The sequence below is a fragment of the Ictalurus furcatus genome, chromosome 4 (genome assembly GCF_023375685.1).
Source record: "Ictalurus furcatus strain D&B chromosome 4, Billie_1.0, whole genome shotgun sequence".
Lineage (NCBI taxonomy): Eukaryota > Metazoa > Chordata > Actinopteri > Siluriformes > Ictaluridae > Ictalurus > Ictalurus furcatus.
In genome coordinates, this window is record NC_071258.1 from 12225028 (window position 1) to 12240737 (window position 15710).

Genomic DNA, 15710 nt, shown 5'->3' on the forward strand with positions numbered 1-15710 from the left:
CACATTTTTGGTGTGGGATTATTTTTGTACACCTGGCAACCCTGTCTGTGTCCAGCTCCTGTGTGCGGGTGACTGAATGAACCTCCTCACATTTATGACAGAAACACGAATGATGGCTCCCGAGAAGAGCTCGCCTAGCTAGATGGCGTTTTCTGTAAGAGCGTGTTTCCGGGGAGAGACGAAACATATTTATGTCTGTTAATCGACCATGTTTGAGTACTGGTCGATTTCCTGTGTAATATAAGATACGTTAGCGTTCTGGCTTTCCGGCTTCTCTGCTCCAGAGTACAGTGCTAACGGTGAGCCAGCTAGCTTTAGCTGCAGTGATCCACTTCCTGTATGAGTCGGGTTTAGGCCCAGTCCCCGAGCGCGAGCACATTTGCTTGCTTATCCGGTAAGTGACGTGTTTTGTTCCGTTACAACTTCTGGTTTGTCTTAATTCCCGTAACCTTTTTCTGTTGTTAGCTACTGTGGTTATTTTGCTGTACAAGGATTTGGCAGAGTTTACTAGCCATCTAGCTAACGTGAATATAAACTTATATGCTGAAAAAGGAGGCTAGTTTGCTAGCTCAATATACACAGTGCGATACAGTCAGCTCTCAACCTATTAGTCAGCTGTTATTCAGAGCTAGGTGGAGCGGCTAGTTTAGACCTGAGTTAACAACTTTAGATGTATTATCAGTCGCTCAGCTTTATTTTTTATTTGCTAATTTGTTGTGCAGTTCAGGCAAGCGAGTGAGAGGTTCCCTTAAACCTTTTCTAACTGTTGTCACCGTTAAACCCGTCTGGAATGTCAGTGTAAATAATGTACGTATAAATAATGTAAGTGTTTTAGACATGAAGCATTTTCTGTGATTGTTTGTTCAGAGCCAGCTGTTTCTTCTGTGCTAAGTTTCTGACTGGTAAGGTTTGTTTTTCATGTTCTGTAGTCTTACAGTGGATAGTTTTGAATACATTTCTTAATGTATCATTGTGCCAAAATGTTACTAAAGGGCAGTCACGGTTCGATAACCTCATCTAATCTAAAAACTATCACGGTTTCACGGATTAATTGTCCATTAAAAACAACACGCACACCAAAGGTTCTGCACATTCTTGTGTGTGTGTGTGTGTGTATGTATATATGTATATGTGTGTGTGTGTGTGTGTGTGTGTGTATATATATATATATATATGTATGTGTGTGTGTGTGTGTGTGTGTGTGTATATATGTATATAATATGTATGTGTGTGTATGTATGTGTGTGTGTGTGTGTGTATATATATATATATATATATATATATATATATATATATATATATATATAGATATATATATATGTGTGTGTGTGTGTGTGTGTGTGTATATATATATATGTATATACAGCATAATGAAGGAAAAAAAAACCAAATCCTTTCATCGTTTGTCTTTCTTAGGAAAATATATATTACATATTAAGTATTATGTTATGTTAGTATTTATCAGGTTGTCATTATAAACTGAAAGAGCAGCATGCATTTGTTTTTAAAAAAACAAAAATAAACCACCACCCTGACTAGGATTACAGTATGCAACACTGATTAGCCAAAATAGACACCTGTTTCCTTTAGTTCTGGTCAGCAGTTTCATGTTGTTCAGTGTGTTTGTTTGTGTTTGTTATGAACATGCTATGAGTGGCGGCAGAGGTAGCAACGTACCGTGTTTGTAACACTCCTGGATTACACACGCAAAGGGTTTCCAGCACAGCCATGTCCTCTAACTGAAGAAACTGGCGTTGCTGTAATGTGATGAGGGGGCTGCAGCCTGTTTGGGGAGTTGCAGACAGATAAGAAGGGGATAAGAACCACTGGAAATTTAAATCTGTAATTTTGAACAGGTCAACAGAAACATTCCGGTCATACACTGTGACTAACTGTGATGCGGTAACAAACCTACATAGTTAACTTTTAGTGCACAGGACTCCTCCTGTATTTGGGTGTATCACTGATGTCTGCTATTACTATATACTTACTAATCACTCATTTATTATTCTAATAAGCCCTTCACAAAAACCCAACAAAGACAGTTCCAGTAAATTGAGAGTAATTTATGGTGCTTATTGTTGATTAATCTGGAATGCTATGTCATGGATCAGGTTGCTCTCGTTTCCCGCTTTCTCATTTGGAGGTACACTCTCATCATTGCTGTTTCTTTCTCTCCACAGGAGTGAAGCGCTCCCTGCTGTAGGATGCTTGTTGAACTCCGTGGTTTCTTTCTAGTCAGCTGCTGACGGTCCGCAGTAGCATGATGCTAGACGTCCCCACGCATCCCGTCCCGAGGCGCCTCCCCAAGTGATATGATAGTAGCCACCTGGATTGCATTCTGTGCCAGCAGGAGCCTTGCAGGGGTTCTGCGACTGACTGTCGAACAGCTGCGATCTGTCCAGTTGTGGCAGAGCCTCGTGGGTCGCGGAGACATGGGAAACAGTTGCGTGTGCCGAGAGGACAGTGACGTGGAGGAGGGAGTGGCGCCTCGGAGGCAGCTTAGGCGGGTGGAAAACTCTGAGCCCCCCGAGGCCAGGGGCAGCCGGCCCAGGGATCCTGTCCGACCGCCCCGGCGAGGCCGCGGTCCTCACGAGCCGCGGCGGAAAAAGCAGAATGTCGACGGGCTGGTGCTGGATACACTGGCTGTTATCAGGACACTTGTAGACAAGTGAGGAAGTTTCAGTTTTACTACAGGAAGTGAAAATGTACTAAGAAGTGCAACATTCTGAAATATGAAGTATTGGCTCATATTGGGTATTTGTGAGCTGTGCTGTCTCAGATGTTACAGATAAGGTTTCTGTGGATGGGATGATGCAAAAAAAAATATATGAATAATGAACGGAAATAACGACTATTTGTGAAATTAAAGCAATGCTACCTTAGACCTGTAACATAAGTTACCTCGTATAATGGTGAGATTCCCCCATTGGCCGTTATCTATTATGACCCCCTAATAATCTCGATCCCTGATTTGGCTACATCACTCTTCTCTCCTCTCCACCAATAGCTGATGTGTGGTTGGTGTTCTGGCTGCAGTCACATCATCCAGGTGAATGCTACATTCCCCCCCACAATGTAAAGTGCTTTGAGTGCCTAGTAAAGTGCTGTATAAGTCTAAGGTATTATTATAACTTGTGGTCACAGGTTCAGTATATTACATAATCTGATTTAAGGCATATTGCTATTGGAGTGTAAAATATTATAATGATATTTTGATGGGGCAGTATGGTATTTTTATCTGCATCATCCACCCTCTCATGCATGTCTTCTTTTCCAGTCTGACAAAACAAAATATGTTCATTTTTCAAGATATAGTGCTTGTATATTAGAGCTTTCCAAGATAATGCCAAAAGCAGCTTTTAGTTCCTCAGCTCACACTGCCAGTACACTCTCAATGTTCTCTTTAATGAGGAAGACATTATTTATTTATTTATTTATTTACTTATTCATTTATTTGCACTGACTTGCTTTTCATTTTAATTTATTGCCAGAGACAGTGAGTCAACATGAGCTGCCCTTTATGTTTGCTGTAATGTGCTGGCAGCATGTCAGCACCCCCCCCCCCCCCCCCCATGTATATTTTCTCACCTTTCCACTTGAACAGCCTACACAGATATCCACATGCCAACGCTGGTGTGGTGAATGTTCACTTAAGAAACAGATTCGTTTTGGCTTGCTAAAAGGTTACGATTAGAGATTTCGATTTAGGCGGATATCAAATTACATGCTAAGTTTGTACTATTACAAATTCGTCTCTACTATCTTAAAACATTTCTCTACAAGAGAAGTACTTGCATGATTTTACTCGAAATGTACATGCACTGATGCTTTTCTGTCTTCTGCGATCTTTGTTGTGCGAAAGGTCTGTTCTGCTCAGGAAGTAAAGAGCTGAGAAATGGACAGCAGGCCGTGATATTTACTGGCTGTGAATCAGCAACCTCAGCTCTCACATCACAGTATCATCATTACTCTAGCACTGAGCAGAGTCGCTATGCCTAAAAGCCATAGGGAATTTGCCTCCTCCCATCAGCTGCTCTTTTAGCTCATTTTCTAGCTAAGATGCTGGCATGAAGATATGCTCTTTACTTGCACAGTCCTCTGATTTATGGCATGGATAGCAACCCAAGCAATATTACACTATGCTGAACAGTAGAGCTCCATTCTCTTCTCAGAGTCTTGTGTGGTGGTGCTGGTGTCCCAGAGGGCTTCCCCTGAGGGAGCTCTGTTGTCACTACACAGATGTACCTTTCCAGGAGCAATCACAGGGATGAATAGGGATATCACAAAGTTGTTATCACAGCTACCATAACAACCAGAGCTGAGGCACACTTATCTCTTCTTCACTAGCCATCCGTCATCCTGCTTCACACACACACAAACACACCTTTTTACATCATTAGGATTTCACATTTTGTTTACAGCTAGGAACTAATAATATGCTTATTTTATAGAAGGTGGATTACAGTTCAGAGAATCACTAGAGCACAATGCACTGTTTTATTCACTGAGGATTACTTTCATTTGATGACTGTTTATTTCTGATTATTAAATATTTGATTTTTGTTTTTTGTTTTTTCTGTTTCAGTGACCAGGAACCCCCTTACTCGATGATAACATTGCATGAGATGGCTGAAACCGGTGAGTAAGAAACCCAGTGTAGAAGGACTTTTTTTCTCCATCACTTGCTCTCCTTCACACATTTTCAGGGCTTTGTTTGGTGTGATATATTCATTTGTGAACTGCATCCAGCATGTGTTGTGTTCAATCACTGATTAAATAATGATTTTGTAAGTGTGAAAACTGTTTAGAAATAACTGGTATTCTAGTCTTAGCCTTTGCTTCTGTAATCATTTGGATTTAGTTGCTGAACATGATTTGATTTGTGACTCAGCTACACTCGTAATCCCTTAGGCTGTTGATTTTAGATTTAGGGCTGCAAATAACGAATATTTTGATAATCGATTAATCTGTTGATTATTTCGTCGATTAATCGATTAGTTGGATTAAAAGGCCAATTTTTATTTTATGTATTTTTTCGAAAAAACATGTTATTTCTCATTCTGGCCAATGTTGTCCTTCAGACATTGTGCAAATTGAAGGCTATGAAAAAAGTATTAAATGTATCTATGTGGGCTACAGTATAGATTGTGCAAAGGATTTAAAAATCAATATTAACATTATATTTTGGAGGAAAAAAAAGAAAAGTGTTAACTGGTAAGAGGTTGAATGTTCTGCAGTAACACACACACATTCACTCATGTGAAAACAGTAACATGTTATTTTATTCTGTAAATGTATGACACTTTTTACATTTCTCTACAATTACATGTTAAAACCCCATTACAGTTACCGCTCTCATAAAAACACAATTACTTTTGTTTCTAAATATAGCATCAAACAACATATTTAATCAACATTAATATTTTAGTCAGAGGTACTGCGCTGAAGAAAATACGTCTGGAACACATTAAACAGCACATGCATCTGTCGCAGCATCTGACATGACAAGCCACGTTAATACACTTACGGGTTTGTTTGAAGCTCTTAATATAAAACATTCTCATGTTTTGGATGACCTGGATCGTGCACATTTCCCACAGCAGCTCACTCTGTGACCTCCGCTGTTTCTCAGATGGGTTTTATTCATAGAAATGCGTTTTTCACCAATGTGAAGTGACGTCACTGACGGGGGATATCCACAGTCACGTCACAGACCCACCTAGTTGATAATCAAACTCGTTGTTGATTATTTTAATTATTGATTTCATCCATTAGTCGTTGCAGCCCTATACAGTATTTAGTTTGTACTACTGTTTGTTTGTTTGTTTTTTTCTTCTTCCTCTTTTTTCCCCTCTCTCTTAATCTGTGTCTAGCTCTAGTATTAGGTTATAGAAGAGATTTTTAAATTATTATTTTTATAATTTATCTATGTTAATGGCTTGTACTCCTTCCCCTTATGATTATGTAGTGTACTCAAAGCTCTCTTAACCTCTGTTCGGCTCACTATTTAGCCGGGTTTCAGGAACTCAATCGATCTAATAGTGGAGCAGAATTTGGCAGGGTCTGAGATACTCTCGACAACTGTGTCCTTTCTGCCAGCTTCTACACTACCCCCTGCGTTCAGTTGTTGGGGACCATGTTTCTGTTGACTTTATTCCTACGTGTATCTGTTGCCCTGGGGGCTGACGTTATTCGGCTCTGGTGACGTAGGGTGTCTTGAGCATTATTATTCCCTGAAAGTAGGTTTGAGGCGATTGATGATGCTTTAGGGAATCCTAAATATATTTTTCCGTCAGCACTGAACATGAATTTGGCAGAGCAATGATGCTTTTAGGGGCAAAATGTGCTGTCACAGCTTTACGGTACACAGTTGTAAAGAGGCAGAGGCAGACCTACCAACCTTTACACATTTGTTCATCGTAACTAAAACAGATAAGTGGCAGCTATTTTCCTCCTAAGGGCGTGGTAGTTACCATAAAACCCATTATATATACATGCGTTCCGGTTTCTACCTTAGGCAAATGATATGAGAAAGGGTAATAACAAAAAAATGAGAGAGGCACAGGTACAGTAGGCAGAGGCAGACAGACAGAGTTGGACAAGATTGAGAGATGAGGGACCTGTAACCTCCATCCACTCCCACCTAGAATCATTTGACAAGGCAAGGCTATAACTATGCTAAATCTCCCATGCTCCAAATGCTTCAGCTGGAACTTTAAATATAAAATTGTCATCACTTGACTGCTTCTTTTGTGGGCAGTTAGAGCGTGGTGACTGTCCTAAAAATTTCACTTTTAGAACAGAACATGTTGCTATGTTAATTAGCATAGTTGGTGTGAAAAGCAGCTGAAGTGGAAGTGAATCAGCGTTTAGCACAGTTGAATCAGTTTAATGATTCATGTTTTATTTTTGGAGATTCTGACACATCACTGTCGGTCATTATGAAGGAACGTTAATTTCCTAGGCATGTCTTAGACAAAAGACAAACCTTTTAGTATTTGGGTGAATCATAACCTCTCTTTGCTCCTTCGCAGATGACGGGTGGCTTGAGGTAGTGCAATCTTTGATCCGAGTGATTCCTCTGGATGACCCGTTGGGTCCGGCTGTGATCACCCTGCTCCTGGACGAATGCCCTCTGCCTACCAAAGTGAGCATTAACACTTCTTACACATCCGTCAACACAACAATAGTCAGTAGGCGGTAGGCAAAAATGCACGAGTGAGTCATGACGTTCATTGTACAACATGTGTCCATAAATATAAACAAGAATTTAACACCAAATGACATTAACTATGCCACAATGGATAACTTTAAGCTGATTTAAATACAAAAGCGACTTTCTGTGCTGTATAGTCTATCTCTCATGATCTTTCCTACTGTGGGCTATTATTATTATTATTATTATTATTTTTATTATTATTTTAGTGGTGTGTTTTCCACTGCACATTTACAAACCCGAAACCAGTGGGACATAGATATGGTTCTAGATATAGTTAATTTTCCATCAACTTGTAGGGAAGTCACAGTAAATCACCATTATCTTCAAAAGGAAAATTTTGTTATAAGATCATTATCAAAGAACTGAAATGTTTTACCCCACATGACCATAAAAGGACGTATTTGTTTGTTTTTTCTGTAAACACACTGTTTTGGGTTTATACTTTTTTTTTTCTTCTCACAGTGTTGCTTTTTTTTATTGCACAATCAGAACATTAGTTTATTCACTTGCGTCTTTTTAAATTGTGTGTTGCTTGGTATGCACAACCAGTCAGTAGTGAATTCACTGAGTACCATTAATTCCAGTGAGTATCAATGAGCCTGTATCAAAAACCACATTTGTTTAAGTGAATTATTTGGTACTGGACTTCTGGCTGATCAGGAAAAAAAAAACATATCCATTTTATGGTGCAAAAAGTGTCAATACCTTTTCAGTGGAAAAAGCCTTAAGTATGACCTTTTATGTGAGCGCTGTGTTTTTACACTCCTGTAACGTGGTCCTTCGAACCTTTGTGTAGGACGCTCTGCAGAAGCTGTCGGACATGTTGAGTCTGAGCGGTGCTGTGGCTCACCAGGATGCCCTCGTCCCGGCCAAGCACCGCAACACCACTGCAGTGCTGGGCTGCCTAGCTGAGAAACTCGCCGGTAAACTTTTCTAATGCATAAACACAAACATGTCCAAGCACACCCTCTGCATGTATGTATGTGATGGTGCAGTGAACTCTGCATAACCGTGTTTTTTTGGATGGGAATGGTATACATCACATTGACATTTTTATGAAAATATCATTTAAACTTTGTGAACTTGCTAGAGTAATGTACAAACGTCACACAAATATCACAATTTTTTTCATGGTAAACATGGGTCCAACATGAGAAAAAGCAAGAGATGTTGTGATCTGATCCATGTTCTGAATATTCTTCTCAAAGGTCCATATAAATCACCCCCAACTAGTTATTTGCTTTATAGCTCTTTATTTTATCAAGAGGCTTATCTTTGTTTTAATAGCTTGAAGCTGAATGTGATGCTCAGTTTATTTATTTATTTATATAAACCAATACGTACACCACAAACCTACAGCCCTATTTGTAACTTCTGTATGTGTGTGTCAGTCTGGGAAAACCCAACACAGTGCTTGAATTCTTGAATCGAGGTTACGTGATCATAACTCCAATATGTGGGCCTTCCACAAAGTTTGAAGCACAAAACTGTCTAGAATGTCTTTGTATGCTGCAGCCTTAAGATTTCCCTTCATGGGAACTAAGGGGCCAAAACCTGTTCCAGCACGACAATGTTCAAATCCTCACAGCCTCACTCTGAATTTTCCCAGGGGACTGGAGGCTGTTATAGCAGCAAGGGAGAACTAAATCTGAAATGGGATGTTCAACACGCACACATGCGTGTGATTGGTCAGATTTCCATGAAATGTTTGTGGAACTATAATTGTATTTCCCCAAAAACAGTGTGAAAATGTTGTTATTGATATTTTGAAAATGAGCAGGCTTGACAAGGCTTCCTGCCTAGATCATGCTGGGGAAGGAGTCGGTCTAAAGATGTCCAAAACCTTGCTAGCTAAGTGTGATTTCCTCACACCGTGAATATCAGGCTTCGATCAAAGTTTGGATAGTTATGTGCCATAAATGGGCATGCATCTAATCAATTCAGTTTGTAATTTGATGCTATTTTCAAAATGTCTGAAATACTCCTGTGCTGTAGTCAGAATTGGATCTTGAAATTCAGTTTTCTCCCTTTTCACTTTTGGGATTAACCAGGTTTAACCTCCTATAACTTTACTTGTGATTCAGCTGCATGCGAAAGAGAAACAGTTCAGGTTACAATAGATTTCAGTTTGGGAAATAATGTTGTTTTTCAGAACTATATATAGTCGACAGAATCCATTTCACCTCATGAAGGGTTTCTCCCAGGCTGCCATTGGCAATAGAACCTGACTGTGAATTTTATTACCGGTTGACTGGTGTTTCATTTATACTGTACCAGTACACCACCCACCCACACGTCCATACATGATAGGTGATGCATGTTCATTTACTATGCTGTTCACTGATGCCAAGAGTGCACTCACATTTCAAAACTGCAGGAGAAAGAGCTGTGTAAAAGTTCTGTGAACATGCATGCTGCTGTCTCCTTCAGAGACTTAGGGCTGTGTGCTGACAGATCTGCTGAGTCCTCTAAATATACAGACATACACTCACAGTACATGTGCCCTGGGATGTGTGCTCTTGTCTTGTTGTCCAGTGGTTCAAAGTCAAGAAAAGTCTGATTTTATTTCACTTTGGTAGCTGAATGGTGCTTGGATAATCCCAGGTGGTTGAGTTGTTATTCTTGTCTTGTAGGTCCTGCTAGCATTGCACTCCTCAGCCCAGGAACCCTGGAATATTTACTGGAGAGCCTGGTGAGAGGCGCTTTTGATACGACACACCATTTACAAATAGTGCCCTTATGGTTCACAGGGCACTCACTCTAGTGCAGTTCTTCAGTTCACCTATGTGTTATGCTGTTTTCGTTTACTGTGTTCATTTTATATCCTCAGAGCTCTGAAGCCCACCCTACTGTAATGCTGTTTGCTCTCATTGCTCTGGAGAAATTCTCCCAGACCAGTAAGTCTCCCACCCCCTGCCTTTTCTGTTTTGTGTAGTATTACATTTGAGACTTTTATCTTGGAAGAATTGTCATGGGGAATTTTCCTTGTGTTTTCAGGCGAGAACAAACTGACCGTGTCAGAGTCATGTATTGGCGAACGGCTTTCAGTCCTGGAGTCCTGGGCAGATCACTCAGACTACCTTAAACGCCAAGTTGGCTTCTGCGCACAGTGGAGCCTGGACAACCTCTGTAAGTGCTCCAGCTTTCATCCAAGGGGTTTGGGTGTTAAACCTAACGTCCCCTCTGAACGTATTGGCGAATTCTATTGTTTTTCACGATACGTTGAGGACATTTGGGTTTGAGATCAAAAGATGAATATGGGATGATCGATCAGAACTCCAGCTTTCATTTCCTCATATTTACATGTAGATGTGTTAAACAAATTGGTACATGTGACTGATGTGACCGGTTTTTCTTGCTGCATTGAATGTCTTCAGTGTATAGCAAAAACAATAGAATTTGCCTCGCTGTTTCAGTAATTTCAGAGGGGACTGTATGTGCACCACTTTGTTATTAAGTTCACTGATTTGTCAGTGAACATACAAAGCAGGTGTAAGGGACAGGAAACAACTCTAAAGCTTTAAATTTAGGGTATTTAAATTTGTATTGAATGAACCAAAGGAATTGAGTAATTGTAGAAATCACCAGATTCTGTGCATCTTCTTGGTGAGTCACTTTTTTTTGTAACCCTTTTTCTGTACCTGCATGTTTCATTTTGTTTTGCATTCAGTCTTGAGCAGATTTTGAGGCATTTGGCTACTTACCATATACTGAATCAGATTTCATCATGCTGCTGCTATTTGCTTTATTGTGGTCCTCCAGGTTGCACTGTCTTTGGTCAGTGTTTCAAAAAACAACAGCAAAAGACTCCTGAGAAAAAATGCCTTCTTTAAAGAAAAATTGGATTTATAAAGTATACACATACAATACACTACAATTATCTGACAGTCTGTTTAAAAAAATTTTTTTTTATTTAATTGTCATACTACTGAAAAACAAAAATATTAACTCTCCATTTTTTCCCACACAAATTGCTGTGAAAGTTGCATTATAGCCTTGTACAGTTACATTTCTCCTTATTTAAAGATGGTAATTTTCACTTCACTGTAATTTATTTACGCTATGACTTTTTTTTAGGGAAGTAGGTAGCCTAAAATGTATTAGAGGTAATAGAGTGAAACTGATTGTGAAATTGTTTATTCAGGGTGTGCAGTGTAAAATGTAGACCTGTGAAAGAGCAGCAGTCTGATAACTAACATAACCAAACATTATCTTCCGCTGCCATAGTTTTAAAAGATGGTCGGCATTTCACTTACGAGAAGGTCAACCTGAACAACATCAACGCCATGCTTAACAGCAACGATGTCAGTGAATATCTCAAGATCTCTCCCAGTGGACTGGAGGTGAGCAATAACAATAGATGTCATTTCTTTAATTAAACTTCCTGAAATTCACAAATGTTCACGACTGTTTACGTTTCCCTCAGGCGCGATGTGACGCTTCGTCATTCGAGAGCGTGCGCTGTACGTTCTGCGTGGACTCTGGTGTTTGGTACTATGAGGTCACGGTGATCACTTCGGGTGTCATGCAGATCGGCTGGGCCACCAAGGATAGCAAGTTCCTCAACCATGTTTGTTCTTGCCTAATTCACATAACTGTATCTCAATAAAATATACATTACCAATCAAAAGTTTAGACACACCCATTCTTTATTTTTATTTTCCACATTTTAGAATAATAATAGTCGTCAAAACTCTGCAATAACAAGTGAAACTATGGGAATTATGTTGTGATAATAAATCAAAATAATTTAGTATTTTAGCATCTTCAAAGTAGACACCCTTTTTGCGTAGAATTTCCAAAAATGTATTCTTGGCATTTTCTCCACTGATTTCTTGAGGAATCTCCCTGAGATTCTTTTTAAACAGTATTAAAGGAGTTCCCACCTATACTGGACACTTATTGGCTGCTTTTCGGATTAATTCGCTCAAGTCATCTGTGTAAAAAAACATTTTTTTGTAAATAAAATGTTAGTTTTCTAATGAAAGAAACGAATATGTTGGCACAATTATATTTTTGTCTACATTTAATCATACATCTTCAGATCAAAAGATTCATATCATGAGAAACATTTCAGTCAAGTGTCTCCAAACTTTTAACCTGTAGTGTATATGCAGAAACCGATTAGATAATTTACATCAGAAACAGTGAGTTAATCTGATTCAGATTAAGTTTTTTTTTGCTGTGTGTTAGTCAGGAGATTTAACTGCTGTCAATTTTATATCCACATGAAACATTCTACTGTGTGTGTGTTGCAGGAGGGCTATGGGATTGGAGATGACGAGTACTCATGTGCATATGACGGCTGCAGGCAGCTGATTTGGTACAATGCACGCAGTAAGCCTCACTCCCACCCCTGCTGGAAAGAAGGTCAGTACAATGTTACTACCTCACCAGTAAAGGTTTTTTTTTGGGGGGAGCATATATGAACATTTTCTATTGCGCATTCACTTGTAGAATTGTCAGCTTTAGCAAACAGCTGAGCAGATCAGAATGTAGTTCTTAATTGTGAGCTTTACACAATTGTCCTCTCCAACAATTACTGCCATATATTGCTGGTGAGAAAATGACTGACTAGGTCCATCAAAAGAGTGTCAGTGGAGTAGATAATGAGTATTTTTGTTCTGCAGGTGATGCCATAGGATTCTTACTGGACCTTAGCAAGAAACAGATGATTTTCTACCTGAATGGACACCAACTTCCTCCTGAAAAGCAGGTGTTCTCCTCTGCCACGTAAGTAAACCTGTCTTATGTTCCGATCTTCTCTAATAAAGAAAGCAAAGGTCAGCATGCACCCTGCTGTCTGAATAAAGCAGTGTGCATTTTTTATGTATTAATAAATGAGTTCTGTTAACACATTATGCATGTTTTTTTGGTGTGTTTTGTTTATTTTCCTCTTTTTCAGGTCTGGCTTCTTTGCAGCAGCCAGTTTCATGTCCTACCAACAGTGTGAGTTCAACTTTGGGGCCAAGCCATTCCGCCACCCCCCAACTATAAAGTTCAGCACCTTTAATGAATTTGCCTCGCTTGCATCTGATGAGAAGATAATTCTACCCAGGTACATTTGAGCTGTTTGACCACATTTGCGTTGTTTGAAAAGCTGAAGCTGTTGTCTGAAAGTAGGTCAAAGCCATAGACATCTCATGTTACTCTGTGAATGAGTGTCTTTTTTTTTTTTTTTTTCCTCTCTCTCTTTACCTTTTGTCTCAGACACAGACGCCTAGCCCTTTTGAGGCAGGTGAGCATCAGAGACAACTGCTGCACCCTCTGCTGTGACCAAATGGCAGATACAGAGCTGAGACCATGTGCACACAGGTACAGAGCAGACCACTGTAGAGATATAGCTTTTGGGTTAAGGGGGTACAGACTTTATATAATATATATATATATTTCACGCACACTTTCACTGGCCACATTATTAGGTATGCCGACCCATATGTATTGGCCCTTTTTAGGTTCAGCAACCAAATATGTGCACTTTGTATGTGTACACTTACTGATTTGTAATTGTGTACAAATTATCTATTGTTTGCAATTTTGTTTACCCCATCTATCAGTGTAATGCATGGTTCATCAACAGACAGACTGCAGTCCAGATGCAAACCCAGATAAACATACAACAGAATAAATGGCCATAGTTCAGTGACTCTGGTGTTTCAAACATGAACCAGCATGGCATTTGTAGCAGTTCCTCTGTTGCTGCTTGTTAAATAACATGCATTTATGTTTAAATTATTTAACTGAAGGGTTCCCATCAGGCCAGAGTTTAGATACAGGATCAGAAACATTAGTTTAGACTTCTTTTATAGATTTTTCATTTAATTTACTCTCTTTGGTATGATTAGTAAACCGATGACATATTTAATTTAATAATGAAGTCAATGACAAAAACAAGTGTTTAGAGACATATTAGCAAAAGTAGTGTGTTCTATTCTCCCTGGGTCAAATTCAGATGTCTCATCTGTTTTTCGCTATGACACAAAACATAAGCACTTCAAATTGTTTAACTTTTTACACTAATTATTAATGGATAAAGAATTCAAATGTAACATTGGTCACCATTCAGTCATGTTAAGTTGCTTATCCGTACATTTGTAAACAGTCAGTCTTATGTAACTTTGCCTTTACAGATTTTGTGTTTAATACTTCTGGTTTAATGTGGTCTATCGATCATTGTGCAATTTGCACAATGCAAAACTTGTAGCTAAGGTATACATTTCTGGAAGTAAACTTCAGACACCAAATATGACTTGACTATGTTTGGCTAAAGGGTGGGGGTATTTCAGTTTGCCCAGACTATTCTTTTATCAATTGATAACTGCACTTGCTTAAGATGCGGACATGAATAACTTGCATATTTAAAATTTCTGGATGGCTGTGTGTCTCTGTAGTGGTATTTGCATGGAGTGTGCCTTACAGCTGGATACGTGCCCGCTGTGTCGTCAGGACATTCAGACGCGAGTCAGACTCATTTCGCACGTGTCCTGACACCAACTCACAAAGCCAAGACTCGGACACTCCCCCTAGCTTCCATCCCATCCAAGTCCTGTCCAAGAGATCCAGGCTGACCGATAGAATCATAAGGCTGTTTCAGGATGGGATGCTGCAGCTCAAAATGTCGAGGAAGGAGAGCTGGATGTTCTCCTAGTTAGAGAAAGAGGGGGGAAATGGAGGACGAGAACAAGAAATAGGAAGGAACATGTGTACTCTTAAGATCGTCACCCCCAGTCAGAGAGGAAAAAGGGGAGGTTGAGCAGTTTCTCAGAAGGTCAAGCATCATTTCCAGGAACATGACCGTTATTGCATGTCTAGCTGTACATGCATTGTGTACACAAGAATCTGCCTAGGACTCGCTTCTCAAAGGCACTAATCAAATGTGCCTGTGTATCTCTGTGTTCAGATGTGTTATGTATCTGTGACTCTTATGTTTAAAGCTCAGCCACACAGACAGCAGTTCTTCCTTAAACTTTTTTTTTCGCCCAGTTGATGCAACTCCTTGAGACACAGAGCGAACTTTAATATTTTCCTGGATCGTTCACTCTCTCTTTGCTGTACTTGACACACTTGTGGGATGATTCTCTTGCATTATAAATATGATGGAAACCTTAACGAATTCACAAGCTGTGATTTTAATTCTGATTATGCAGATTTTTCTTGTAATACAATGAAAATATTATTTAATATCAAAAACTAAACAGTTCAAAAAATTGCAGAGATAAACCTTTGACTTGCAAGCACACAAATTCAAGGTGCAGTGCTATTCTGCAGTCGACACAGTCATTTGCCTTGTTTCCGTTTGTTGTGTAAGGAAGATGCACATGTCTCTGTCGTGTATACGGAGAGAGTAAAATGGTAACATTCAGAAGCAGTTAATGAGGCTGAAAGCACACAAGCTCTCAAAGATTGTAAAAGACTGGATTCACAATAATTCTTTTTCTGAACTGTGATGTTTGTAATAAACGTCAGATTTACGTGTTGTATAATTGTT

At 39.4% G+C, this 15710-nt stretch overlaps 1 protein-coding gene across 3 annotated transcripts; it reads left to right on the top strand.

Annotated features, from left to right (window-relative positions):
* On the top strand, positions 1 to 15703 carry rspry1 (ring finger and SPRY domain containing 1). Of its 3 annotated transcripts, none has more exons than XM_053623003.1 (15): positions 1 to 394; positions 2184 to 2671; positions 4589 to 4641; positions 7038 to 7150; positions 8019 to 8145; positions 9856 to 9914; positions 10053 to 10119; positions 10220 to 10351; positions 11450 to 11565; positions 11649 to 11792; positions 12481 to 12592; positions 12853 to 12955; positions 13128 to 13280; positions 13433 to 13537; positions 14614 to 15703. In XM_053623003.1, the coding sequence occupies exons 2-15, from the start codon at positions 2316 to 2318 to the stop codon at positions 14708 to 14710; spliced, it is 1737 nt and encodes a 578-aa protein (XP_053478978.1). In that variant the 5' UTR covers positions 1 to 394; positions 2184 to 2315; the 3' UTR covers positions 14711 to 15703. The 3 variants fall into 3 exon arrangements, with proteins under 3 accessions (XP_053478978.1, XP_053478981.1, XP_053478979.1); XM_053623006.1 differs by lacking the exon at positions 1 to 394 and adding an exon at positions 423 to 807; XM_053623004.1 differs by lacking the exon at positions 1 to 394 and having other exon boundaries at positions 1346 to 2671.
* The last annotated feature ends 7 nt before the right edge of the window (positions 15704 to 15710 follow it).